The sequence below is a fragment of the Oculina patagonica genome, chromosome 13 (assembly GCF_052425735.1).
Source record: "Oculina patagonica isolate OP01 chromosome 13, crgOcupat, whole genome shotgun sequence".
Classification (NCBI taxonomy): Eukaryota; Metazoa; Cnidaria; class Anthozoa; order Scleractinia; family Oculinidae; genus Oculina; species Oculina patagonica.
The window spans coordinates 20141922-20169601 of NC_135770.1; the positions used below are offsets into that span (position 1 = coordinate 20141922).

Genomic DNA, 27680 nt, shown 5'->3' on the forward strand with positions numbered 1-27680 from the left:
TGTTCTAAGATCGTGAAACTACCTTATTATAGGAATATAACGAGGCATTTTAACAACGCGAACAAAATTGACGCGTAATAAAATTAACGCGAATTTAAGAAAAGTTCTGGTTAAATGCTTATAGTAAACGTGTTTATATTAATTAACATCAATAAAATTAACGCGATTTTTTGAAACTCGCGTTAATAACATGTATCGTTAATTTCCTATAATAAGGTACATTTGAAACATACATCGTGAAACTTCATTTGCTTCATGGCCACAGTTTTTCTAGCTTGTAAAATGCGATTTGTTGACAATTTGTTGAATAATAAAACAAATCTTCACATTTGAACCAACTCACCCTAGGCCTCGTCTTGTGATTAGCGATTTTGCAGGATACTTGATAATTTTTTAAATTTGACGCGACGCGACACATGGATTACGCCTTACATGAAATTATAATGATTCTGCTTCGCCACTTTTTCTGTTTTTATATTTTATTTTGCATGCTTTGATCATTAAAGCCGCACACATTTACATACATGTATACAATGTGTATTTACTTCTACTAACAGTTATTGTTAACAAAAAAACACGATATAGCAAAAACCAAATTGCGAAAACTAAACAATGGTTACACGTTGGATAAAAACTACTTTACTAAAGCGATTTCTCGCGAACAAGTGAGAAAAAATTAGCAAATATCTCATATAATGCAATACGTTACCATATAGAAAATATTATCCTTAAATGATAAGGCGTGGTCGAAGGCAAACAACGATAGACCACAGTCGTTACTCTGTAAACGAAAATCATCGAGCGTTGTGTTATGGGACGGGGAAGAAGAGAGAATTGTGCACTGTAGTGCGCGAGACGCACCAAGCTGAATTCTCCCGAATGCAATTTATGGTAATCCTATATTAGGCAGAAATGAGGAATTTGTTGTTAACCAACGGTTAACATGCTAATTGACAAAAGATTTATTGTTGCTTCTTGATCATAACTCGCTGCGTGTCGCTTACATGTCACGTGGCTACAAAATTCCACTCACAGCGGTCAGCCAGTGTAATTTCCATACACTACGCCAAACAATACACTTACATTATGCTTCGGTGCGTACACCCTAATATAGAACGGCTGTGAAAAACGTTTCAATTAATTATAACGAGATCAAAGGAAACTGATGGAAAAGCATGCTTGCCTCAAAAGGAAATTCTATCCAACTGGATATTCGTCTTTTCCTCGTGAATTTTAAGAGCCGTTCTGTTGTCGAAAACGTAGCAAAACTGCCTTAAAGAGACATCGAAGCGTGAGTAACAGGAAAGTCTAAATAAAGCGTCATAGCTTTGCGGGTAGTTTTGATACGCCACAAAGCCTCTAGCCGTCAAGTTTTTTACTCTACTGAGCTTTCGTCAAAGCACCAAAACTCATCGAGTGTTATATGGCTAGGCCCAGGCCAAATTTAGTGGCAGAAAATATTGCGCTTATGAGAAAATTTAATAAAACCTACAATTTCGAGGCAAATTTGCCTTACACAACACGTTCCCTGAAATAATATATATGTTCGGTATTTTTCTTATTGCTGGTGATAAAATCGATTACGTACATGTAAAAAATATATTCAATTGTTGTTCATCCTCTACTGATCTTCTACAAGAAAAGAGACTTGCAATCTTGTGAAGGCTAGGTGTTGAAGGCGCAGGGATATAAATGCGTTTAAATATCAAGGAAGCTAAAAAAATTATTACTTTTCCAGTTGCTATCGTCTTTATAACTAATATTGCAACTTAGGAGCGCTTTGACTTCGAATGAGCCAAAAGCCTCTGTAACTTTGCATTTCAATGAAGCCGGTTTAAATGTTTCTTCTTGTCAGCCTAGGAATTCAAAGGTCTATACTTCTGGCAGTGGTAAACGACATGTGAAAAATAATCTCACATCCACAGATGACTAAACCCATGGTCGGGACGTTATAATTTCAAAGGAGAAGAAGGGTTATCTCCCATAAATATGCTCTTTCATGAGAAATTTCATCTTGGTCACACTTTTGCCTGAACTCGGTTCAAGTGACAGTCTCGAGCAAATCTTGACCTAGCTTGGTCCTGGTAGAGCCACTTAGGGATGAAATTTTCTTCTGTGCTATGAAGGACTTATTGAAGCTAGCCTCCATTCTGACAGTGATATCTCTGAAGACTTCCGGAGACTCGCCATGTTCTTCTAAAACGCGTCGCACCAGCGCCTTCAACAGATCAAAGCAGTGAACAAGTTCTCCCTCTCGAACTGGGATGTCTAGCTGTCTCAGATCACCTGAGTTTGGCTGAGGAATTTTGAACGGTTTATCGAGACTAGCCACGAACTCCGACAAACGATCTAACGGAAGATACTGCTTCCCGTTAGGAACAAACACGCCCCAAGCGGTGTAGTAACTGTCGAAGTTTTCTTTGGTAATGCAGAAGTCTTCGATTTCGTGCGCGCGGTTCACGTTCTCGAGAATTATGGCAATGTACATGTTGACAATAACCAGGAACACTATTATGACGTAACTAGTCAAGTACAAAATAGCACTGAAGGAACCGCAATTGCCGTAAGGAAGTCCCATATAGCTTGGATCACAATCGGGGGGTTTTAGCAGCAAAGCGTCCATGATGTCATTCCAACCAGATCCCGTAGCAAGACGAAACAGCAGCAATAGCGAAGTACCAAACGTCTCGAAGTTGACAATGTCGTTCAACTCGCCCGCTCGTTTGACGTTTCCAAATGCCGACATACCAATGATCGCGTAAATGAATATGACCATAAACAGTAGAGTTCCAATGTTGAAGAGGGCTGGTAACGAGATCATGAGGGCCCACAAGAGCTTACGTATTCCCTTGGCGAACTCAACCAGCCTCAGCAATCTGGCAATTCTGAAGATTCGCAGGACACGGAGAAGACTGGGACTAACGGCGCCTTCGTTTGCACTGAACTCATCTAATACAACATCTGTTGAATAAAATGGAATGATTTTTAACGCTATATTGAAGCTATGAAATTCAATTATGTTGCCATTATTTGAATCATTTCAACCTTGCTACTCATTCTATCGGATTTTACAAGATTCCCAAAATACGTTATCCCTGTGTTAAACAGTTTTTTCTGGCTGCGTGTTTCTTATCTCACTACGTTTTAGTTACAATGTGGTCAATGTGCTTTAATCGATGTAAATAAGAAGATACTCTATGGCCTACGTTACAGCATATCACGAATTTTGTGACGTAAGGTCGCCCATAATGTTTCAATGCTATCGCGGATTTAAGATTTTACCCAACGATTTTGCAACTACGTAGTGAAATTTATTGCTTGTTAGAAAAAAAAATCCTTTGTGCGTAATATCTACTAAACTCAGTTGCTCATTTGAACTCTTTCAAAGCACGCAGTGTCACGGTATAAGGTCCATGTGCTCCATGAAAGATATGGGTAACCCTGTTTCTGCTACAACAAATTAACACCTTCATTTAAGTAAGAAACTATGGCCGCTCAGCAGTTTCGAGTATCGTGGGATTCATCATGGGAAAGCAAGAATATCACTAAGTTTGAGATTCCTTCAAATAAAAGCCGTGTTGCATACCCACGAGAGAGCTGATAACGATGATAAAATCAAACACATTCCACGCCTTCTTGAAGTAGTGTAATCTCAAAGTGGCAATCTTGACAATGGCTTCCAGAACAAATATCCCAGTGAACACGTAATTGGAGACTCGTGGAAATTTAAGTCAAGGAAAAAGTCGTCCATACATTTCAGCTCATAACACATTTTTTGTATAACAATTAAAGAATTACTGAGCTATACATTTTCAAGGAATTTTCTCTATGCACTTATTTTAAGGTGAGTTTATTAACGGGTTTGTTAATCCAGTGACGTTCCCAGAGACCTTACTTCTCTCTATTCCTGACCAGTTGTATAGGAGGTTATTGGTACGAGATTGGCAAACATGATATGCAAAATCCAGCATTAGAACCAGGTGTGAAATGTCGTTCTCGTTCGCAATATTGTACGCGTACTAGCCTGCGTAGCAGGCGCCGTAGTTTCGAGCGCGCGAATGGTAACGCAAAGGCGCGAGAGGGCCACGCGAGGTAAAAAACGCATTTCGGTGGGCGTGAGGCGTCTCCTCGTTTTTCCTCGCGTGGCCTTCTTGCGATCGCGATCTCTTTGAACTCGCTAAAAAACTACACAGACGCCTGCTACACAGGCAATCAAAAACTCTCTAAGAACAGAGGAATTTGTATTTCCTTTTCAAAGTCTAAAAATTGCCTAACTTACGAATTTAATTTTAGGCCTTTTTTCTTGAAATAATAATACAATGGAATCCTGATTGATCAAACCTCAGGTAAAATTGCAGTGCCCGAATGAACGGTAAAATCGAAGGGATTTTGGTTTTGAGATTTCGGGAGGTTCGAAAAATTGGGATTCCTGACTGAAACTGATCGCATATTAAAGTGACGGGGATGCTCGTCGTCTCGCTTAGGGGTGTCAATTTCGGATTTTTGGTCTCGCTTAGTACGCTTACGGTGTTCCGGGAAAAACGCCAATATTTTTAAGCCATAATCGTCTCGTTTAGGGTTACACCCGAAGAAAGATACAAATTTAAATTATATTCTTAGTTTTTTGGTATCTTTTAGGGGTCAAGAAAAGCTTGAGCCACACCCAGATTGGTCTCTTTTAGGGATTCTTTTCAAAATTTCCGACGAGCATCGCCGTCCGTTTCATATAGGAGTCCTCCACCCCCCCGGGTTGATATTCCAATCTTTCGCGCGACTAATTATAAGGTCGTACAAAGGATATGTAATACGCTGGAGATCTCCTCTGACTGTCCGTGGTGTTGTATCGTCATCATCACCATGTTACACATTATCACAGTCAGAATAGCGACCTCAAATCTGTCTCCTGTTACCACATCATATAAGACACCGAATACTTTCTCCTGTGGAATAATTGAAAGGAGTTCTTAATGTTAATGACTGAAAAAAAAACTAACAACAAATAAAAATTGCCATGCACCACTGACCTGTGGACGAATCTGTGTTGTAGGTGGCTTTTTTCTAGCAGCTTCCTTTAGGAAGGTGACCCATTTCCGTTGTGAATCTGTCAGTAGCATCCCCATGCTGTTAAGTTCCTCGTACTGTCATAAAAAGTAGGAAAAGGCATTACTCTGATCTACTCTATACATGCCTGATCTTGGTCTGTGAAAAGGGCAAGGAGTCTGATATCTCTATGACAGTCCGTATACACCATTTTGCATTTCAGTTAAAGTCTATTACATTCCAAGAAATATGAGAAGGCTACCGCGCCTCAATCATATTTCTAAAATTGCTTGGCGTTTATTGTCTTTGAGACTCAAAGTTGTTTGCGTCGGACCATAGTCGCAGTAGTCCGCCCTGAATTGTCAAACGGTTTCTCGTCTCTCAAGAAAGAGAGACTGTTGACAATCACACTACGGTATTCCGGGCCGATCAACTCACACAAAAGATACGGTCGTAAAAATGGTTGTTGTTGTCCGCCGTGGCAAAGTGCGATAATGATACAAAGTATTATTATTTGCTTCACGATGAAGTTACTTGTGATATTAAAGAATTGCGACGTTTTGACTGCATACTGCCAGTCTTTATCAGACGATAAGGTCGACTGGTCGACTGGTTAGGCGTTACCTTATAAAGCACGATTCTCTGCTGTGATTGGTGCATTTCGATCCTCGCTGTTCCGGTGGGTTGATTGCAAAGATATTCTTGGATAAACATTTTTCCACACAACAGTTTTCAATCCTTCTTACTCGGCAAGCTCGCCACGTGATCATGACGTCACCTAGTTATGTTATGCGTTTACGTCAGGAAAAACGCGGGCTCCGCGAACTGTCAGATTCGATTTGATTGGAAAAAAGATACTTAGGTCGTAGAAAATGACTTACCTTCTGTTTTAAAGTGTTAAAATTATCGATAATGACTCCAACGAACAAGTTCAGCACGAAGAATGAACCCACGACGATGAAAGCAACGAAGAAGCAGTAGGCCACGAGATTGTTCTCATACTTGGGTTGCAAGTCCACCTACGGGAGAGATAAAATGTGTCATAAATGTCCACTTTGGTTTGTGCGAGCAAGGCCTAGCGGAAAAATAAATATCACGGATAACAATAGAAAGATGAAAAATGGTACAGGGAAATCCAGGAAAAGTGTATCGTTTATAGGAGTGTTGACACTATACTCCCAGGGGGGGGGGGGGGGTACTCCGGCTTGTAAATGACGGGGATGATCGAAAGGAGGCAAAACTAAGGACCCAAAAAAATCTTTAAGTCTTGCGACATTACTCAAAAAAATCCCTGGACCAAAAATAATCCCCCCAAAAAATCCCTTGTCAAATTACCCCAAAATTGCCAGGAGGGGCAATAATATTACACAAAAAAAAATCATAAAAATTGAACGCTCGTGTTTGTTTATTCATCATACCATCAATACGCAAGGCCGCGCCAAGGCAATTTAGTTCGTTTTTAATACCCAAGAAAATCCCCTATTTAAATCAAGTCACCCGAAAAATAGTTGCCAAATTTTCCAACCCAGAAAAATCCCGGAATCGAAAATTTCAAACCCAAAAAAAATCCTTCGATCATCCCCGTTTAGAAGAAGGAGTACCCCCCTGGGACTATACTTACCTCAGTGGAGTCAACTGAATCCTTCATAACTTCCATCCATCCTTCAAAAGTCGCCTGAAAAAATAAAAAAAATAAATAGAGATATGCCAATGTTTAAATTATCGCAAGCAACTCCCCTCCTTCGCAGACGCTTATGGTATTAGAGACAAGTGATCTGTGAATTATAACAAAAATATTGGTTGAAAAGCTACCCATTGTATTAAAAAAAGTAATAGTTCGATAAAGTGCCAAACAAAATCTAGCCAGTTGCAGAAGAAACAACATCGTCAAAGAAAGTAAGACCTTTTCACACACTGGATTTTGCGGAAAAAACATAAAACAATCAAGCTAAATCAGCCGATTTCATAAGTTTGTCAACGCGCTTCACTTGATTTTGGTTTTTGCTTATAGGGAACGGTTTTGATTATTTTAACAACTTTTTGGTAACCTTTGCATGGTTTCTATTTCATGTGAGCAAATGTAATCTCAAAGAGCTTGTTAACACTGATTCAGTTGATGGCTGGGGGGGGCAGGAATACCATACAATACCAGCTGGGAGATAGGGCCAGGCAACGTGCTAGAGAAAATAATTAGTAAATTTCTATTTCTAAATATAGGCAACTACTTCCTTTCCAGGCGGCTTTTTTGAAAAAGTATCCTTAGAGGTTTCATAAAGCAACAGTGAAGCAACTGCGAGAAATGAAAATGATACACACACAACGGTGCATCCAGCCATTAAAGGTATGTCGAGAATTCCCGACATTACTATTTAGCGAGTCTCTTCCTCTCCCCCTAGCTTTGATGTATAATTTGACTTGGAACATACTTACCACTTGCATCAATGCGAGGAATCCTGCCAGGACATTATCAAATGTTACTTTGGAATTCACCCAGCGATATTTATCAGGGTGCTTGAGGCATTCTGCTTTGCCAGATATAACACTTGCGGGCAATGGTTCGTTTTCACTGTCCACACACTTGAAAAACTTTCCAGCGAAAAGATGAACGCCGAGAATACTAAAAATCAACCAAAAGAGCAGGGAAACCAGCAGGACGTTCCCAATGCCTGGAATGGCAGCAAACAACGCATTCACCACAACCTGTAATGGAAATTGAGTGTAGCAAGTTCACTAAAAGCTACACAACCATCATATACAGTCCAACCTCCTGTGAGAGGTAAAAATATGTGGCTGGGACTAGACAATGTAATTTTATTTACCCACGTTAAACAGAAGAACTCAGGAGCTCTTTAATACGTGCATGTGCATCCAAGATCGTATTGGAATTCAGACTGTCGTTTTTTGTAGAGGGAGGAAAACTGAAAAAAAAAAACCCTCGCAGCAAGGACGAGAACTAACAACAAACTCCACCGAACCGGAATCGAACCCGGGCCACATTGGTGGGAGGCAAGCGCTCTCAGTGGGAAGATATAAAAGTCAGATATCAACAAAATTTTAGGCCATTTTGTTGGCTGTCGGTCTGTCAGTTACAAGGGCGTTACTGTGTATGTCGCGTCTATTTTTTGTTTAATTGATTACCTTCATCCCTTCTAATCTTGAGATTGCCCTTAGCGGTCTTAAGGCCCGCAATGTGCGCAGCGAACGAAACACGGACAGATTCTTGTTTTCAAAAACCACGGCAAGTGAGATCTGTTGATAGAAAAGTACGTAGTCCAGTAGAGAAGGTTAAAATATCAGTGCTTAATTTGCAATGCCTAGGAGAAGAAGTATTTTAAGTCGTTGTATGAGTTTTTTGAAGAATATAGAAAAAATACTGTCAATTTATAAAACTGGTCTAATTTCACTTCCTGGGAATAAATGTTTTTATGAACAACAGAAAATTAAAAACGCATTTACAATGGTGATAGTGATATGATAGGTGATATGAGTTGTGTAAGCACTTCCCATGCATCACAAGTGTTGGAAGACTGTGGTGGGAGAAATAAGTGGTTCCCCTCATGCTGATGAATCCTACAATAAGCATCAAAAACAGCTGTCTTCTGCTAAGCTAGTGATTTTCTTAAGTCTCGTGTTGAAAATAATTCACGAAAGTATTGGACCTCCACGTGCAGTCTATTGCTTTTAATTAGCTGAACTGTATATACTTACTGAAACAATGAATGCGTCCAGGCAGTTCCATGCCGAGGAAAAGTATTTAATTAGTCCAAATCCGATGGCTTTCAGAATGAATTCCATGGTGAAAATGGCTGCGAAAACATAGTTAAGTATTTCCAATGTTTTAGCGAGCTTAGGCTTCTTATGAAGATGAACGTCTTCAAAAATCTGCAAAAGATCGACAAAACAAACTGTTTCAGTGGTGGATGTAGTTCAGTCGTTTTTTCCTGGTTCGTTTGCTATATTGTGCGCAGTTTGTTTATTGTATCTTAATCCAGTGCACGCAAAATTCTCCAGATCATGGCTCTGATCATGAGCTGCCTCTTCAAAGGCCGTTATTCGTTATATTACGTTAAAACAAAGAAATTGTATGTTTTGTTCCTATCTGACAGTCGCTATTTTAATATTCTAAGTTGGAAGCCGCACGTTTTCTCATAACATTCATCCCCATTCCCGTCTAGATCTGCTAAATCATGAGAAATGGTTTGGCACCTGGGAGTGACCACTGACGCTGTAATTCTACTAGTTGTCTACCATTTTCAAAAAGGCGGCAAAATTTTGATAATAATTATCTTTTTTAAGGAAGCCATACGTCACAGAGTGGTTTATATATAGTTGGGCCCTCTATTAAGATTAAAGAAATGTAAAGAATGTAGGGAACCATTTACTATAATGTAGGGAAAATAACTAAATTAAAAAATGCTGATTTAAAGGAGCAATGTCACGATATTTTAAGTCATTAAAAGAAAAAACAACAAAGGGGTAATAGAGGCGGGAAAATAACCAAGGATGGTTTCGACTCAGTGACGAAGATTTAAGGCCTGGCCAAACGGACATGCAAGTGGACGCAAATTTTCAACTTGCGTCTACTTGCGTCTCCGTTTGGCCAGTCACTTGCGATGACTTGCGATGACTTGCGCTCACTTTGGTCGAGATCAAATTTGCATGCAAGTGAACGCAAGATTTTCACCGTTTGGCAACCCAACGCAAGTCAACGCAAGTTTTGCTGCTTGCTTCAAATACTGAATTGTAGCGCGCGCAGTAGCATTTAAATGGCATTTTGACAACTTGCGTGCATTTGCGAGTCCGTTTGGCCACCCAACATAAGTTTGTACGCAAGTTCAACTTGCGACTACTTGTGTATCCGTTTGGCCAGGGCTTAAGACAGATTACGAATGACAAACTTGAAAAAACTTGCCAGTTTTTTCAAGATGGGTTGCCCGTGACGTAGTTTCTTTTAAGACTATGTGAAACTAGAAGTATATACTAATCACTTGCTTAACATACTATAGCTAATCGCTTGCATAACTAATGTTGAATAGATAACAAAGAATAAAAAAGGAGATAAAATTAGAAACTAGGCACTATGCTTACTACATTTAAACTACCAATTAAAAATCGGCTTTAGATAGGCCACTCTTAAATGAGACTATAGTTGGCAGTTCTCCAAATGTGATGTTTATAAGGTGTTCCATATATCTGCAGAAAAATTTAGAGTAGTCTAATGCCCCAATCTTCTACAAGCCGACGTTTTCGGGATATTATGCTTAGATCTAGTATTATAATTATGAAAACTGTTGTGTAACGAACAGTCAAACGAGTGAAACCTACCAGTGTGAAACTGCTCAAGAACACCGTTGCAAGAATAAACCATTCGAAGTACTTTTTCTCCACCAGAACCCGCACCCTGCAACGAAACTTGAGCCAGCAGAAGTGCCGCGGCGAGAAAGGCTTCCACAGTGGACAATCCATACAGTACTCTGGCAGACAGTCATCTATTTCCATCATGTATCGTGTTGGTCGCGTGGCTGACAGATTGGGGCTTCGATCATGAATGGTTTCCTCTGTTTCCATGATGTACTGGCCGGATGGTGTCGGCGGATCATCGTTCTCCTCAGGGAGGGGCTCAGTCGTAATAATGTTCTCATTTTCTACGTCAATCTTGCTTTCTAAAATAATGTGTTTGGAATAGGAAATCAGTGGAGAACGGTCACATGGTTGCCTCCTTGGCAACCGTTGAGACGTCACGCAATGCTATTTTTCAAGACAAGCGTTGCGTGACGGCTCAATCAACTGTTGCTAAAGATACCAGTCAACATGGAGGACAACAACAACGACATCTTTATTTTTAACCCTTATACATAAAAAGAAAAAAATTACACCCAGTAGAAATTAGAGCTAGAAGAGTTTTGGCTTTCTAAAATAACCAAGGAGTTAACAAGTCTACGAAGCCAAATTATATAGAATAAAAATAAGGTAAACGTAAAGTCTTTGTCCGAGCCTAAGTGGCCCATACAGCCGGAGCTTATCCCGGTTTCCGTAGCATTAAGCTACTAGGAGTATTGCTACTTCCCCCTGGATGGGATGCTAGTCCATCGCAGGGTTACCCCCCCCCCCCCCCCCAGCAGTAAGTTCGCCAGTACCCATTTATACACCTGGCGGAGAGAGGCACTGTAAGAGTAAAGTGTCTTGCCCAAGAACACAACGCAACGCCCCGGCCAGGCCTCGAACCCGGGCCGTTCTCACCATTAGGCCACCGCGCCTCCCATATAGAATAAAGGGAAATAAACAAATTTGAAAGAATCAAAACTGGTATAATTTCAAGAGGTGAATATAAGAATGGTTTATAATACTATAATCACCCCGCGTGAAGGAAATCACACCTTTGCAAGTAGCATCGTGTGATTCTTCAGAACGTTGTTCCGAATCGCATATTGCCAACTGGCCACCATTTTCTTTGTTGGGACAGCGGCTGCTCTCCAGAACCTGTAGCTCGTACAGACGGAAAGGTTCACGAAACTTGGCTACGAAGAGGCGTGACTTGCGGGTTTGGAATGCTTTCTTTATGGAGCACCTTGATGGACGCTCTTCAGCCTGTGCTTCTTCGTTTGGAGCATTATCTACCTCCCTGAAGTCAAATGCGTTTACTAGGAGTGCCACAAATAAGTTAAGGACCTAAAAAATGTAAGCAAAAAGTGTTTTTAGTGACTTTCTGAACAACACGCTCCTCTTAGCCAGTCGTTCAGTCAGTCGAGCAGTCACCTACTAGTCTTAGTTGGCATTTTTGTAAGGCTCCGTAATAAAAAATCCAATTTTGTTTTCTTTCTTTTTTAAATAGACTCTTCAGAATTCTCGTTTGCGTTGCTGAAATTGAAGGGAAGAGTAAGGAATCATCGTGTTATTGGCCCGGGGGGGGGGGGGTACTCCCATATGTGGCCTATATAGGTATGTGCCGCCCGATAGGGAATGGTTTTTGAGGTACTCGGTCCTTAAAAAGGGTATCATTTTTGCTCCTTTTGGCAATGTGTTCCCGGTGTGATCCTTAAATTGGGTACCTAAATTCTATTAGCTAAACTAAACGCCCAGCTAAACGAAAAAAAAAGGTTTCTTAAAACTGAATTTTCTGTTTAGGTATTAGTAAAGCGATTTTATAAAGATTTGTGTCTTGCCGTGCGCGGTTAGCCGTTATTCGAACGCTTCTCCTCCCCTTGAATAGGGTGTCATTTTTCGGTTTTGGGCCTTAAAAAGGGTATCAATTTTTGCTTTCTTTATCCTTAAATAGGGTCAGGGTTTAAGAACCTTGGCGGCACACCCCTATCCGAAATTTATGGGAGTACCCCCCAGGGGTTATTGGTCTGCTTTTGGCGTATTCCTTTATCAGCACGAAGCAAAGTGCATATTATTGGTATATGTCTGGACAGCATTGTACAAGATTGTAACTACAGAGTTTATCACTCACAATGAAATTTCCAACAATAAGAACAGTAAGAAAGAACAGAGTCGCCTTGGCAGCACTGGTGGCCCTCATGCAGTCCCACAGAGGCTCGATCCACTCCCCGCACAACACTCTGAACACCATCATGAACGCGTGCCAGAAGTCATTGAAGTTCCATCGCGGTATTCCATCGTCACCAAACTTGTCCTCTGTGTAAGCCTCACCAAATACCTTTATTCCCAGCACAGCGAATATGTAGATAACCACGCCGAGTATCAGTGTGATGTTACCAACTGGTCCTACGCTTCTAGCGATGGCTTTCATGAGTCTTTCCATTGTCTTCCAAGACTTGGCCAAACACAGCACTCGCACCTGTGGTTTTTAAAATGTTTTGCTATTATTATTCTGTAGTGGTGAAAGCTGTAAGGTTCGTATCGCTAACGAAATGGTGGTTACTGATTTAAGAGACGCAATGTTACTGGTGTAGTATGGACGTTTATTCGTTTTACGGTTGAAATGTGCAATATAATGATAAAGTTTTAGCAAAAAATGTAAAACAAAGATCCAGATTGATTGATTGGTCGAACAAGCCCCGAAAATATTGGTTTAAAGATATTTAAAAATAGAAAACGGCATTCTTCTTTATTTAGAAAAGCCTTAAAAAAGCAACAATTATTTTTTACTTCATATGCACTTTAAGATTGATCGAGCAAGCTACGAATGTCTTTGAATGGAGTTCTTGACTTTCGATGAAGCCATCATATCGATTCTTAAGAATTCATTAGCTTAACGAACGCTACTCGAGGCCGCTTTAAGTAAACAAATTGCTGACCATTTTTAAAATGTATACTTTACTTTCATTTATACATTTAATTATTAGAAGTGAAAAGCAGCCATACCACGTGTGTGCCATAGATCCATTATTGCAAGTAACGCTGGCCTTATAGAGCGTTTTCACGTCGGCAATTTTGGCGTTCTTAAGCAATGGACAGTTTTTCTTCTTTGGACGTTTTCAACACTATTTATCAATACTGCTCAGGTGTTTATGGCACAATTCTATTGAGTCAGATTATCAGTATACTCACCAGTCTTAAAGTTCGAAATATGCTAAGTCCTTCGGCAGATTTATAGAAGTATCCAAGCAAGCTCCCTGATACAACAGTAGTATCGAACACATTCCATCTACTGCGAATAAACGCCATTGGCCCCATGGCAACAAAACGAAACACGATCTCAACTGCAAATAATGCCGTGAACACCTGAGCGAAAAAGGAGAAACGAAGTGGTCAACAACAACAACAATCATTACAGCAACAACAACAACAACAACAACAATTACAGCAACAGCAACAGCAACACCAACAGCATCAGCATCAGCAGAAACACTATCAAGACAGATCAAGACAAATTTATTTACAATAAAAAATCTTACGATGTACCAGGAAAATGAGTTGGAATCATTTTTATCCCATCCCAAACTAGTCATGAAAACAAAAGCCGTTAATTACCAAGTTCACAATGTCCAAGACATGTCGAAACTCTGCCTCAATTCCATGATGGTACAGCGCCAGCACGATCGTGTTTAGAAGAATCAACACCACAATAACAGCATCAAAACCAGAATGGGCAGTGATGTCACGCATGCGCTGTCGCATCGTTTTAAAAAACGAGTCCTCGCGCAAGACAACCTTGCACTGTACTTTGGCAATCCCTGACTTATCTCTCAGTGCGCAGGCTGGTATGAGGCAGTGGTGCAATTGAGAGCCTTTTGTTTCGCTTTCGTTGGACGAAGAATCCAGAGAAATGCCATTGTCGACGGCGTCAGTTTTAAGCGGAGGTGGCAAGCTCCCATCCAAGGTAACCAAGTGTTTAAGCGTTTCTTCGTCAGCTTGGTACGAAGGTGCAGTCCGCCTGAGATAATTCCTTTTCTCTCTCTAATTTTACACGAAAGGAAAATAAATGAGAGTTAGAAAAAGATAATAACCAGGAGAAGACATTCTTTTGACCCAGACCAATCACTTAAATACTATTACGTTGAAGCTTAGACACGAAACAGGCCCTACATGATTGATAAATCGTGAATGCCTTTAATTCAAAGCTAGAGACTTCATAGTGATTTACAGTCTAGAAAATATGTTTTCCATGTTTTTTTCTCCAGTCAATGCTGATTTTTTTCTAAGTTTAGCGTTTAACAAATCTTGTAGGCGAAATAATAAACAAAGACTCGAAGTTTTTTTAAAGAAACAACAACAAGAACAAAACAGAAACAAAACAAACCAATTAACAAACAAAACTGTTATCCTATCCTAAACATAGGATGGTTTAGGACAATTTACTTAGAAGGACGAACTGGCACTCTATTGACATGATCTCAATGCCAAAACAATTTTTATCAAAATTTCTTTGCAGGGTTAGCATTTTTAAAAGAGTTTTAACATGCAGTGATGCAATTTTCCTAAATTGCGGGGGTTTTCTTTCTCATGGATGGTTGAGCGCAAAAAATTTTTCTGTTTCTTGCTCGGTCATCCATAAGAAAGAATCTGAGACTGCTTAGCTTGTTGTTTATTTGTAGACAATTTTTCTAAGAAAAATAAAAAGGTCACTAGACGGTACCTCTTTCTCTTCCGAACACAGCTCCATTTCATACGACAGATACACAACCGCCAACACCAGATTCATCAAGTAAAACGAACAAAAGAATATTCCAATGATAAAATATGGCACATACAGAGCTCCTGAAGACCTGATGATCTAAAAATATGGAAAGAAAATAGAAAAATGGCTGTTCATCAGCGTCGCAGCTAGCAAGTAACAAGACGAGGCACGTCTTGATTTTAACCCAAAACTAAAAACAAAATATGTTTGGTTGGAAAAATAATCCCAAGATAAACAAGATTAGATTGATTTTTTAAAGAACTGCATTATTAAAAAAACTGAAAATAGCGTTTAAAGCTTTTAGATTTCAAACTTTTTTGAGAAGGATGACCCCAGACCCCCCGGCCATAGCAGCTTGCGGCTTCGGCGATCGAAGATCTTTATTATCACTTCTCGGAATTTTTTTTGTTATACCTTTGTATATCATGCTTATTTTGAAGTTCCCTTACATTTGAAGACAGTTTTTTACAAGTGAAAAATGCTCAACAAATGCATCCCGTTGACTTTTAAATGAAATTACTAATATTACTACTTTTACTCAATTCTTGGGAATGTTTTGAAAAGTTATTCACGGCCTAGATCAATATTCTCCGGAAAAAATCAAAATATATCCCTAGTGCATGAGTACTTGCAGAAGCAAACGAAAGGCAGAATTAAGTTCTTTTTTTCTAATTTGTACTGCAGTCATTACGAAACGGAAAGGAGAGCTAATGAAGATTCGATGAAGATGTTCATGGCCAAAATGAGGTGTTAATTCATTGGAAACACACCCAAGATGAAAACTGGAACGCAATTCAACCTAAGGGAGGAATACCGAAATTCATATTTACAGTCCAAAGGGATTTAAAAGTTGATGAAGTATGGAGAATAAATTGTAATTCTTGATCCGATTGCATTTAAAGTGATGAGGCTACCTTGTCGTAAAGGTTTTCCCAGTAATCCATCGTCAGTATCTGTAAAGCCATGACTAACGACCAACCAATGTTATCAAATGTCGTGTAGCCATGGTCAGGATTTGGACCAGCGTTGGGCATGCATGTGTAGTTAGAAGGACAAGATCTACAGCAGAAAGAGAAAGCAAAGACAAATTCAATCAAAATGAACTAAAGTTTGTTTACAACTTTTTATTACATATATAGCGAGAATTTCGGGCAATAAACCTTGCAAATAGATTTCTATATTCTATATTTTCACATGTGAGAAAAGCGATACGTCCAATCAGCTTGGCGTATAGCTTTCTTCACATGTGAAAAATATAACCAATCAGCATCTAGAGTGGAACGACCCAACCAATCAGAGCGAGCGAACTCAAATGGTTTCTAAAAAGGTTGAACGGCGAGCGGCAAGTTTGCTCCCGACGGCAGTTTGTGCTTGGAAAACATGGCTACACGATTTGTTCCTTAATAAATTAAACCTTGGTCTTTGGAGAACTTTATGGAAAGGCAAGCAAACAGGAACTCGCTAAGCAAAACCGAAAGGATACAGTAATGAGATGATAACGAAAAAAATCATTCTTCAAAGGCGGAGCGAAGACAAACGAAGTGTCGATAAATGAAAGCGAAGCCGGCGGACAAGAATTTCATTCAAATTGCAACGCATCCGCAGACTTTCTAGGAATATTCAAGCACTTTTGGGAACACCATGTTAAAGTAGATTGTAGTTCTGAATGTGGATTTACGTCGCTATTATTGCTTAATTAACCGACTCCTTGTGTTATCACAATTTTGTTCAAAATTCGCCTGAGTGTTTAGTCGATTTGCTTTTTAAAAGTGATTTCGCTTGGAAAGCGATGTGCATTTTGCTGCTTTGTTTTTCCTCCCTCTACGGTCAAACTGTAATATGTCAAAGGTTTATGAATTAATTAACGAGAAAAATCGCGTCAAGTTTACAATGGTTGAATTCTCGTTATATATATAATAAACAAATTACAGCATAGAAAGTGCTTTGTACGGATTTCTTATTCACTCGCTGCAAAACTTTGGAAAACTCACTCGTTCGCTACGCTCACTCGTTCGTTTTTCCAAAGTTTTGCAACTCGTGAATAAAAACCCGTACGTCGCACTTTCTATGAAGTAATCTATATATATCTCATAAGCACGAGATAAAAAATAACACACGTCTAAAAAGAGATAAATATGTAAATAAAGGAAATATTCATAGTTTTAATATCAGCATGTTAAGCATTTACCCAGCAGTTGAGGCGTTTCCACAAATCAAAGGTTCGCCACCATGAGTAAACCAGTAACCTAAAATAAACAATTCTCCTCTTAGTTTCTTCCTTTACTCAATGCAAAAATTTTAACTAGTGCCAAGAGTTGTACGTGTCAGTGATCAAATCGAAAGCATTAGCTACTTTGGTCACTGAGCACATCTTTAATTGGTCTTGTTGTATATTCTCTTTCTCCCTTTAATAAATTTTCTTTGTTGATGTTACAATTTATTGGATGCAAGGTTTGTAAATAGTGCGAAAATTAAAAATCTGAAACGTGATTGGATTTGGTGTTGCTTCACTTATGTCCAGGATTGAACAGGTATTGTTTAATGAGTACTTCATGTTTGACTGTGTTATTTGACATTTCCATATTACTTCATATTTGACAAAATTTGGTGTGTTTTGGTGAATTTTTATTAATAAGGACACTTTGTGATGCCTGTCATGAGGAACGTGCATCTCATTAGCGTTCAATCCCGGACATATCCGTGTTGCTTGCGATTTACCACAAAGATAGCATCTTTGTGATCTGATAGCTCTTTTCTTTATCACCAACTTGTAGTTTTCTCCCTGTGGTGTAGCCGTGACCTAGATGGTGCGTCCTTGCAGACTTTTTTTCGTCTAGTCTGCCGGACGCACTATTAAAATAGCTGCATGTATGTGTGCAGACCAAGGTTATTAACTTATACTGATTTGTTTTACGCGTATGTCTATTGGTAACGGAATGTTTTACGACTTTCGTGAACCAATCAATGGGTTGAGCTGACAAGCACTTATCACCTGTATGTATGATACATGTACTCTATTCTTACTTTTGTTTAGAGCTCGTTCCTGTAGGCTCAAAGAGCTGTTGTCCGGAAGATTAAGAACGCATTTGTTCCTCAGTTCACTAGAAAACAACTGCAGTCCAATGAGCGCCATGACAGCAAGAAAGAACAGAAACAAAACCAGGACATCACTCAACAGCTTCAAGGAACGGAGTAATGTGTTCACCATGGCACGGAGACCTGCGACATAAAGCAACAGCTTTGTGGGCACTTTAAAACTTCTTAATCATCAAGGTTAACCACATTTCTTCTAAAGCAAACAGGTTATAAGAAAACAAATCTTCAACTCAGGTTAATTATCTTGACCTACAGCACTAACACCAAATGTTTTGAACTAGCATTGTAAGAAATATAAGGAAATCTGCAGGGAGAACAGGAAAAAATTTTTCTCTTTTTTTGTTTAAAAATAGGGTAAACAGTGAGACAAGCCCACATAAAAAAGTAAAACAAGTAAATAAATAAACAAAAGTAAATGGTGATAAAGATAGCAACTCTTACAATGCAATTTTAGTAGTTTAGTTCTTATAAGAAATTTAGTTTAGTTAACACCGACAGTGATAATCAATTACTTCACGAATACAAAGGGGAGAAAAAGTTTAACTTTAATGGTTAAAGGAGCAGTGCCACAGTATTTTTTTGTCATTTTTCTGATTTCATTTTTCTGAAATTGAGGAAAACCGCAAAATAGTAGCTTTCTAAGGTAGAAAAACACCAGCAGAGTAACCAAAACCCGAAAAAAAAAACCAGGATGACGAAGATTAAAACGGATTATGAGCAAAAAACTTGAAAAAAAATTCCAATTTTTCAAGTTGAGTTGTCAGGCTGTGACGTAACTACTTTAACACAAAATGGCGCCTTCGCTTGCTCGGATTTCAGCTGATCAATGATGTTAGCTAATTCAAGCTGAAGGATTAGGTTTCTTCTGTTAATTTAACGCACCTTTCAAGGCTGAAAATGTTCTCAGGGCTCTAAGTACACGAAATGTTCTTATTCCTGTCAAGTTGGCTATGTTAGGTGCTACGGTGATGTACCTGCAGAACAAGTTGAAATAGTTTTCCTTATAAAAGCTTGCTGTTTCTAACAGGATTTTCGCCAATGTCTCTTACAAGACTGGGGATTTATTTTTTATCAAATATTTTATTTTTAGTTTCAACTTGTACCCTGATTACACCGAGACGTAAACATGTTTAAAAGCGGGCTAGTCAAAAATGTTGGAAGTTTATTTATTTAATGTATTTTTTTAGTATATAGATGATATTATATGGTGGCGAGAAGATATGAATTTTATGTTCGAGTGGAAAACAATATAATAGATATTGTTTTTGCCACGAGAACATAGAACTCATATCTTTGAGCCAACGTGCAATGTTCTTTTTATTATATAGACAAAAACTACAGAAGTGTCGAAAGCAAACCTCTTATATGTAAACTCTTTGCACTCTTTGCAAGAAACTCCGGCTTGAATTGTTTTTAGTCATGAAGAGCCTTCTTCTTCGAGTTTGCATTTTCATGCTCCTCAGTGAACGATTTTGAGTCAGCTTTAGTGAACTAAACTTTTCTATTACTCGCCATCTTTCAACCGGTGTTTGGCAAAGTTTGGCAGCCGTACGCGTGTAATGGCACAAAATGACGTCATCAATATCCTCACTGGTGAGGATATGGAAAATACGCCACTTCGATCACGGATATAATTTCGTACGAATATTATCAGTGGTCTATTTTCCAGTAAAATACTCGCGTTTATATAATAAATTAGATTTATTTTTAGGTTTATTTAGCATATAAGGTGACATGATGAAACCTTTAAGTCTCTGTAAACCGTTAATAACGCACTGGTGGCCAAGTGTGTGTTTGTTGGATGATGAAACTTACCCCAGCACGACTACAATGAAATCCAGCCAGTTCCACACGTCTCTGAGGTAAGCGTAAGTATGAACGATGAATCCGCGAGATAGGATTTTTAATAACATCTCCAGGGTGTATATACCGCAGAAAACGTATCTGAGATAGAAAAATGTTAGTCAGTTTCAAGAAACAAATTGCACAAGTTCAAGTGTTTTGCATTTGAAAGCCGCACGTCCACCCCTCGATTACGAAAGCGAAAGCGTTTTAAATAGGCCTGGTAATGACTTTCTTAAGTACTTTTCAATATTGTTATCCCAATATGTTGGATTTGTAGACTTCATTAAACTGGACTAAGCGACAAAGATGGATTTGTGGCAAGCCGCTTAGCTGGCTGGTGCAAACTCGACAGTTTTCATCCCGGGGGGGGGGGGGGGGTACTCCCATATGTGGCCTATATAGGTATGTGCCGCCCGATAGGGTATGGTTTTTGAGGTTCTCGATCCTTAAATAGGGTATCTAAATTCTATTAGCTAAAATTAATGCCCAGCTAAACGAAAAAAAAAGATATCTTAAGACTGAATTTTATGTTTAGGTATTAGAAAAGCGATTTTATAAAGATTTGTGTCTTACCGTCTCCACGGAATGCTTCTCCTCCCCTTGAATAGGGTGTCATTTTTCGGTTTTGGGCCTTAAAAAGGGTGTCAATTTTCGCTTTCTTTTGTTTACATTTCAAAACTGGTCGGTAATTTGTCCGAGAATAGCAAGTGAGGTCAGTGACAATGGTAGAAGAGCCCGAATATTTGTAACAGTGCAAGTAGCAGAGAACAGAAAGCAGTTGCTGGGTCATTATTCGCAGCGGTAGTAAACAATTTTCCAGGAGGCCGACACTTTTACGTACAGCTTATCCTTGGCAGGACCTGTGCACATTCCGTACTAGTCAAACGTTAGCTTTAACGTCATTAAGTGATTGTTTGTTTGTTTGTTTGTTTGTTTGTTGGTTGGTTTGCATGTTCTGCTGGGGTTTCGTTCATGAAAAAAATCGTTTTATTGACTTACTCGGCTTCTTCCGGGGCGCATTCAACCACAAGAAATACACAGTTAGCCAGAATGGTGAGAATAACGAACGACTCAAAATATCTACAATGAGAGTAAAGGAAAAGCAACTCAAAATGATTGTTTCTTTGCGAGTGCTCTGCAATCAGGGGAAGTGCTGAAGCACTCTTTAACCGAAACCACTGAAATTCAGTTTTAATGGACACTTCAACATGTTTTGGATACAAAAATTGGCATTTGTAACGAAAAAAGGAGCTGTGCTTAAATTTCCGATTTGCATTATCCAATCAGAGAATGTGTCTATCTGATAGAAGGAATGGTAACGTTTCAGCCTCCCATGGCAAGTGGGATTTTTCGCCGGTAACTCAAGCTTCAGCTAGTTCTGCAAGTTTAAGTTGACCAATGTTTACCTATTAATCATAACTATTACAAAATTCTCGAATCTGATTGGTTATTAGCACACCCTACTTTTAACCAAATTGGAGCGCGCACATTTAAGTGTCCAAATACAAAGTGTCTAAATACAAGGTGCTGTCGTTACCGAATTGGACTCCACTTAGTCCTATTACCATTATTAGTCAACAAGCAGTAAAATTGAAAGTATGTTGTAAATATCACCTCAGGCAAATTTTGCAATGAAATCTGAGATAACCCACAGACCAAGACAGGCAAATAAATAGATGTCAAGTGCCGCCGTTGAGAACTTTGAAGTAAATAAAGGATACCTATTAGTAACGACACTTATCGCAAACTGCCTGATGGGACTGATAGGCCCCAACAGACCCAACGAGGCGGCCTTGTTAAATCTGTACACATGATCAGCTCGTGAAGCTCCTCGACGACGAAGCACAAGGAAAGTGTGATCGCAAGGGATCTGTCGAAAAAAAGGATATTAAATGAAGTAAGGTCCCTTTATCTCATTTGTAATAAAAATAACGCTTTAAAGTATATCACCGCACTATACTCACACATTATTTTTTCGGCATATAAAGTCATAAGCGAAGTGCGGATAAATCAGAGAAGATATTTGTCAGTCTAAGAAAAACAAAGTTTATAAGTTTGACTGCCAAACTTGAGTCTGTAAGCAGTTTGAAACCGAAAACGAACAGGGACTCACAAACGTTCCACAGCTACCTACATGACTAACAGAATTTGCTCAATTTTCAAAGTTCTGCTTATTAAAAGCTAGTAGTCTCGAGCTCGTGAATTGATGACGTTACCAAAAAGTGATCCATGTAGCCTAAAATTATTCTTAATTTCACATAAGGGTGGCGGCACAAATATCAAGAACCTTGCAGATGGGTCGATTGAGGAGCAAGATAAAGGTTATGAATAGAATCATTTTTATGAACCCAGAGTGTAAATCACGGCATAAAAAAACTACAAGGATAAGAACTTTGAAATATGAAGCTTATGAAGCATATTTCTAAAATTAAAACGAGACGAGGCATCTTTTTATTTAGAAGTATGTTAAAGTGCCCCTGTGATCAAATTTTTGATGATCATTTTTTTACATTTTCGTGTACAATTAGGCTTTCTTACTCATCCTGCCAATTTTCAATCCATTACGAACATCAGAGGTCGTTTTATTTTAACTTTTTTTCCCGAGAATTTACAGCCGCCATTAATCAACCTTGTTCAAAGGCTTGGTTGCGAATAGGGAGAAAGTGACGTCAAAGGCTCCAAAATACCTGACAGGTTGAAATTATAATAAGTATTGAAAATCACGCGAAAAGCAACAAAAACTTTGGACTTGTTTTTCGTGCAGTTTTCTATGCTGATTGTTATTATAATTTCAACCCGTGAGGTATTTTTGAGCCTTTGACGTCACTTTCTCCCTATTCGCAACCAAGCCTTGGAACAAGGTCGATTAATGGCGGCCGTAAATTCTCTGGAATAAATGTTATAATAAAACGACTTCTGATGTTCGTAATAGATTGAAATTTGGCAAGGTGAGTAAGAAAGTCTAATTGTTCACGAAAATGTAAAAAAATGAAAATGAAAAATTTGATCACAGGAGCACTTGAAGTCTATGAACAGTGACCCTCACTGATACACATATAGAGTCAAAGACTTCACTCTAATAACATCAATAGAAATAGTGGAATCGAAATTCCTGAAGCATGCGTTCCTGCGTTGAACGCAGCTGCAAATTTTACAAATGTTATCGCCTGATGAACACCAGTAGTATTGCAGTCAAAACGTCGTGATCAACACCTCAAATTGACTCCATCGTGAGACAAACGAATGAACGCTCACCTATTCTATTTTACATTACGATGAACAATAACAAATCTTTAATAACAAAAATAATGAACGCGTTATATCCATCCCAATCTAGTCGTTTTCTACAAGAGATTAGAATTTTGTTAGAAAGCTCCATTTAGGAGACGTTTCCTTATAAAACATCTTGTATTTTCACACGTTACTCCAGAAGTCACAGTCTGCCTTACCCTTCCATTGCTCGCGTCATAATCCTTCAGCGGTTTCCCAATAAAAAACGAAGGGGCCCGAGCCACGATTGGCATTTCGGGACCCTCATCGGTGACCACTTCAGGGTCCTCAGTTTCGGTCTCCATTCCCTCGTCTTTAACACTTGAATCAAACTTTACTCTCCTTCCTGTAGGCCCTTGGCTGTTTGAAGTCCCTTCCTGACCCTTACTATCGGCCCCCTTTATCACAGTTCCTTTGGGGGTCTTCCCTGTGAAAATCAATTAGACGAAAAGAATTTTAGTAATTGATTTTAAAGACGCTATGCAGCTTATATTACAAAAATGATTTTTTTCCAAGAACGATGCTAAAACCTGAAATCTTTGGACATAAGCTAAATTGACCCTCTGTTCACATGATCATGCAGTGAGAAACGGCGGGAGTATATAATCATTACACCCCGGGAACAAATATTAGCAATAATATGGATTAATATTTCATCACTATGTAATATATTCGAAGAGAAAGCTGTTGTACACAACAAAGTCCAAGGAGAAATATAAACGTGTCCTTATATTTATTTGTTTGCAATTCAGTATTTACTTTTAATAGAATTTTTCAAAATGAGTTCCAAAGCCAAGAAGGCACTAATTTATAGCTACAGTAAGGGGCTATAAGTCCAAGCTACAAAGATATCAAAAATGCGTCAGTAATGGTAAAATAAAAAAATAAGAAACCTCCCTATAAGAACAATGACTCCAATTTATATAAAAACAGGAACACTTGAAATGAGTTAAAATGCTTAAGAACACACTATAAAGACCGCTACATGAAAGGAAATTCTACAAGAGCTCTATATTGCAAACATTTTGTTACATATTTAAAAACAAAGTACAAAATGCTGCAAAGAAACTTACTGAGACAGACATTTGATATAGGTTCCGTTAATAGCTCTGGCGCATTGTATTTTTTTCAAGAACTTAATGATAAAACATAATCCCTTTCCTTATCAAATCACCGATAATACGTCACAAGGAAACGCTTTATTATGACGAAAGACCCCTTATTATTTTTATTCTTTATATAGACAATACTAAAAAAAAATTAAGCGATATTTTATTAATAGCAACTGGCAGAATTCTTGCGCGCTATAGAAATGAGGCTATAAAATGCCCAAAACGTTTTTGTAAAACAACTCGCTTCGCTCGTGGTTGCACTTGAGTTAAATAACTTTTCCTTTTTATTTGTATTTGTAATTCACCGAACTGCATATGGACTAATTAGCATTAGTTTTCCACAATATTACACACTACTACTTAAACATTTTAACAAATTAATTCTTGCTCTATAGATCTTATCTACAATTTTGTTTCCAACCGAACTATAGGAGGAACTTGTTCACCATAATTTTGGCGAAGTTTAGTTTGAAAAAATAAATCGCGTCAACCGTGCCATTAACGCTAGTACTCCTATACCAACTTTGATACCAGCCGCCTAAGATAAGAGACTCTTATTGCTTCTTGTTCTCTGCCACTCTGTAAAAATATCAGTATCACTGAACAAACTGACTTGCGGAACTGCATTTTGGTACAGCCAACACGGAACTTTGCCGGTGCACTCCTTTGAAGCTAGAAAACAATTCGTCGTCAAAAAACTATTCGTGTTTCTCCGGTATGCAAATTTCATCCAATTTCAAAAGAGCGATTGTCGCGAACTCGGTTGGAGCACGCTTTTTTTGATTGTTTTTGAAGTCGTTCAATAAACTCCTAGCACGTGTTATACAGTACCAAGTCTTAAAACATTGGCTTAAGCTCGTGTTCGTGTTTTTAAATAAGATTAAACACTTTTATTCGTTTACATATTAGAAAAATCGAACCCAGAGTTAGAAATAAATCGGCAGAAGCAATGACAGCTGACGCTTGGGACATTAAAGACAGTTTTAAGCAGAGACGGCTCGAAAAGCTCACGTATAACAAGTTTATTCCACTGATACATGTGGAGGAGAATAGCAAACAGAAGAGTAAAAATTATTTAATTTTGAGGCGAGACAAGCATACAACATACATACACTGTCAATTAAGTCAATTTTGTCTGGGGAATAAATGTCAATCCACTGTGAGGAAATACGGTTTTTTAATGGTGCGTTGGAAAGCGAATGCGCGAGATAGAATAAATGAAATTTTTATGTGCGTAATCGCGAGAGAAGGTAGTTTCGACGGTCTCGCTGTTCTTATGTTAAGCGCTACAGTCGCCGACGGGGAAACGAATCTAGATAGATGACAAATTCATGAACTACAATTATGTTTCTATGCTTGTTATTTAGTGATAATTCTAAAGAGCAAATTACAATAGGATTACAACAAATGACTTTATTAACAGCCCGATAACTGTTTCGATGGAGAAACCGGTATTTAAATTTATCACGGGAAATGACCCAACCTCTGATAAACAAGTGCTAAAAATTGTAAGCTTAAAAAAACTGTTACTTTGCGAAACATTTTGTCGATGTTAATTTCTGTGGATTTTAGTCTAACACCCGAGTACACTATATATTTGCGGTCTATTGTTTTCAAATTTTAAAATTTCATAAGCAAAACATGCATGTACTAAAATTTCCCACCTGCGGGTAAAACCTCTTCACGTTTTCTGCGTCATGTTGGAGTTTTCGTGTACTAAGCCATGTTTGGAAGCAGCGAGTATCGACTCTGAAATAACTATTTTAATTTCCGCGTTCGATTTCAGAAGATGGTGCATAAATGATCGAAGACGTTTTTCCTAAAAGTCGCTGTACGTGAGACTTTCGCGATGCACAACAATCATGACTTATTTATTCGGCTTTCGGGCGAGGATAGCGAATGAGTGTTGTAGCATTATGTTCTCGGTTTGTGAAATGTCAATAAACGTGTAGTCTATACACTGAGAGATGAGATTCCTATTATGTGACACGCATATGACTCCAAGCTGAAGTTTGATTGTGTTTAGCTGTCAAGTGCACGCCTCTATAGGCGGTAAATAAATTGCTTTACGATACTTCTAATTTTTCGTTTACTTAAGGCTTGGGTGCTCTAAAGTGACAAACATAAGCTAAAGAAGCGATTTCATCACAAGAATTTATCCATCGCCAACGATAAAACATGGACCGTTCTCCCAATTAAATAACAAGGAAATTTAAATGAAGTCTAAATAATTCCCTTATCCTTTAATTCTAAACTCACGCGACAATTAAATTCAGCTTGCGCGTCTCTGCAATCGAAAGCAAACACATCGTAATCAATTTGACAAACACGGCGAGCCAGGCGAGCCTTCAGATTATTGCTGCTATGGAATATAATTTATTGTTCCCCACCACCAGCGCAGAAAGGAAGCCTTTATATATGTAATATTAGAGAAATCTAAAACCGAAAAGCATAACAATACCAACCTATCAGAGAGCTTTTCACGAACATAATGACGCCGAGAGACAAGCTCCAACACTGTGAGTGCTTTTTTTGCGATGGTTTTCAGACCGAGCGATTCCGCGACATTGTTGGTGAGTTACAAAGGAGTGGAGTGATTTGTACTGAGAGAGCGTTGTATTTCTTCCGACTTCTTACCTGCCCGTGGGCTCATAACTTATTGATTTTAAAAGTGATGTCTGGTGGCAAATCAGCGTATTAGATTCCATTACTAACCTTAGAACCCTCCCCTTCGTTTAGCATCTGACACTCTGGGCATAAAATGTTTGTTTTTGTTTTTATTTGGGTCCGCATATGCACCTTTAACTTGAGGCAATTTTTCTTTTACCAAGATTAAGATCCTGATAAGACTCAGATGTATGTGCAATCCGTTCCTGTTTTATTTTCGCAAATAATAAAGGTGCTAAGATAACATCGATAGACCGGATGACAATATGTTTCGATAGTCTGAGAAGATAATGCGTCCAGGAAGTTCTAACTAATAAGCGCATTTTTCAAGGATGAGAGTTAAAGCTTGGGTGAAACAAGCTAAAGTCGACTATAGTTATAAATAAAGTGATGAAAGTTGGATGAGTGTTTATTTTTTCAGGACCGATAAGTGATCATCACGAGAGACCCAAGAGCTTGGAATGTACAGCGGAGTGCCGATTTTTCGAACATTTGAGGGAAACGAAAATTGGTTCGAGAAATCGGGGGGAAATATTGCAGTTGTTGACAATCAAATCCATGGGAAA

At 38.7% G+C, this 27680-nt stretch overlaps 1 protein-coding gene across 1 annotated transcript; it reads right to left on the bottom strand.

Moving 5' to 3' along the window:
* Positions 1–468: 468 nt before the first annotated feature.
* LOC144634221 (sodium channel protein 1 brain-like) lies at positions 469–27058 on the bottom strand. Its single transcript, XM_078493114.1, has 24 exons — positions 26913–27058; positions 23515–23762; positions 21787–21935; positions 21065–21145; positions 20036–20164; positions 19103–19194; positions 18149–18343; positions 17313–17370; positions 16039–16183; positions 15083–15220; positions 13978–14403; positions 13555–13728; positions 12494–12841; positions 11418–11709; positions 10366–10703; positions 8749–8922; positions 8179–8289; positions 7471–7740; positions 6662–6715; positions 5922–6059; positions 5025–5138; positions 4802–4940; positions 3587–3718; positions 469–2961 (listed from the first exon to the last, which is right to left on the bottom strand). The coding sequence occupies exons 1-24, from the start codon at positions 26935–26937 to the stop codon at positions 2042–2044; spliced, it is 4890 nt and encodes a 1629-aa protein (XP_078349240.1). The 5' UTR covers positions 26938–27058; the 3' UTR covers positions 469–2041.
* Between the last annotated feature and the right edge of the window lie 622 nt (positions 27059–27680).

Excerpts from the sequence above, each read along its gene's own strand:
- LOC144634221 (XM_078493114.1), bottom strand. The coding sequence starts at position 26,937 with ATGTTCGTGAAAAGCTCTCTGATAG. Across the intron at positions 12,842-13,554 it reads TATTTCGAACTTTAAGACTG|GTGCGAGTGCTGTGTTTGGC; the intron begins GTGAGTATACTG and ends TAAAAACCACAG. Across the intron at positions 5,139-5,921 it reads TTAACACTTTAAAACAGAAG|TACGAGGAACTTAACAGCAT; the intron begins GTAAGTCATTTT and ends TTTTTATGACAG.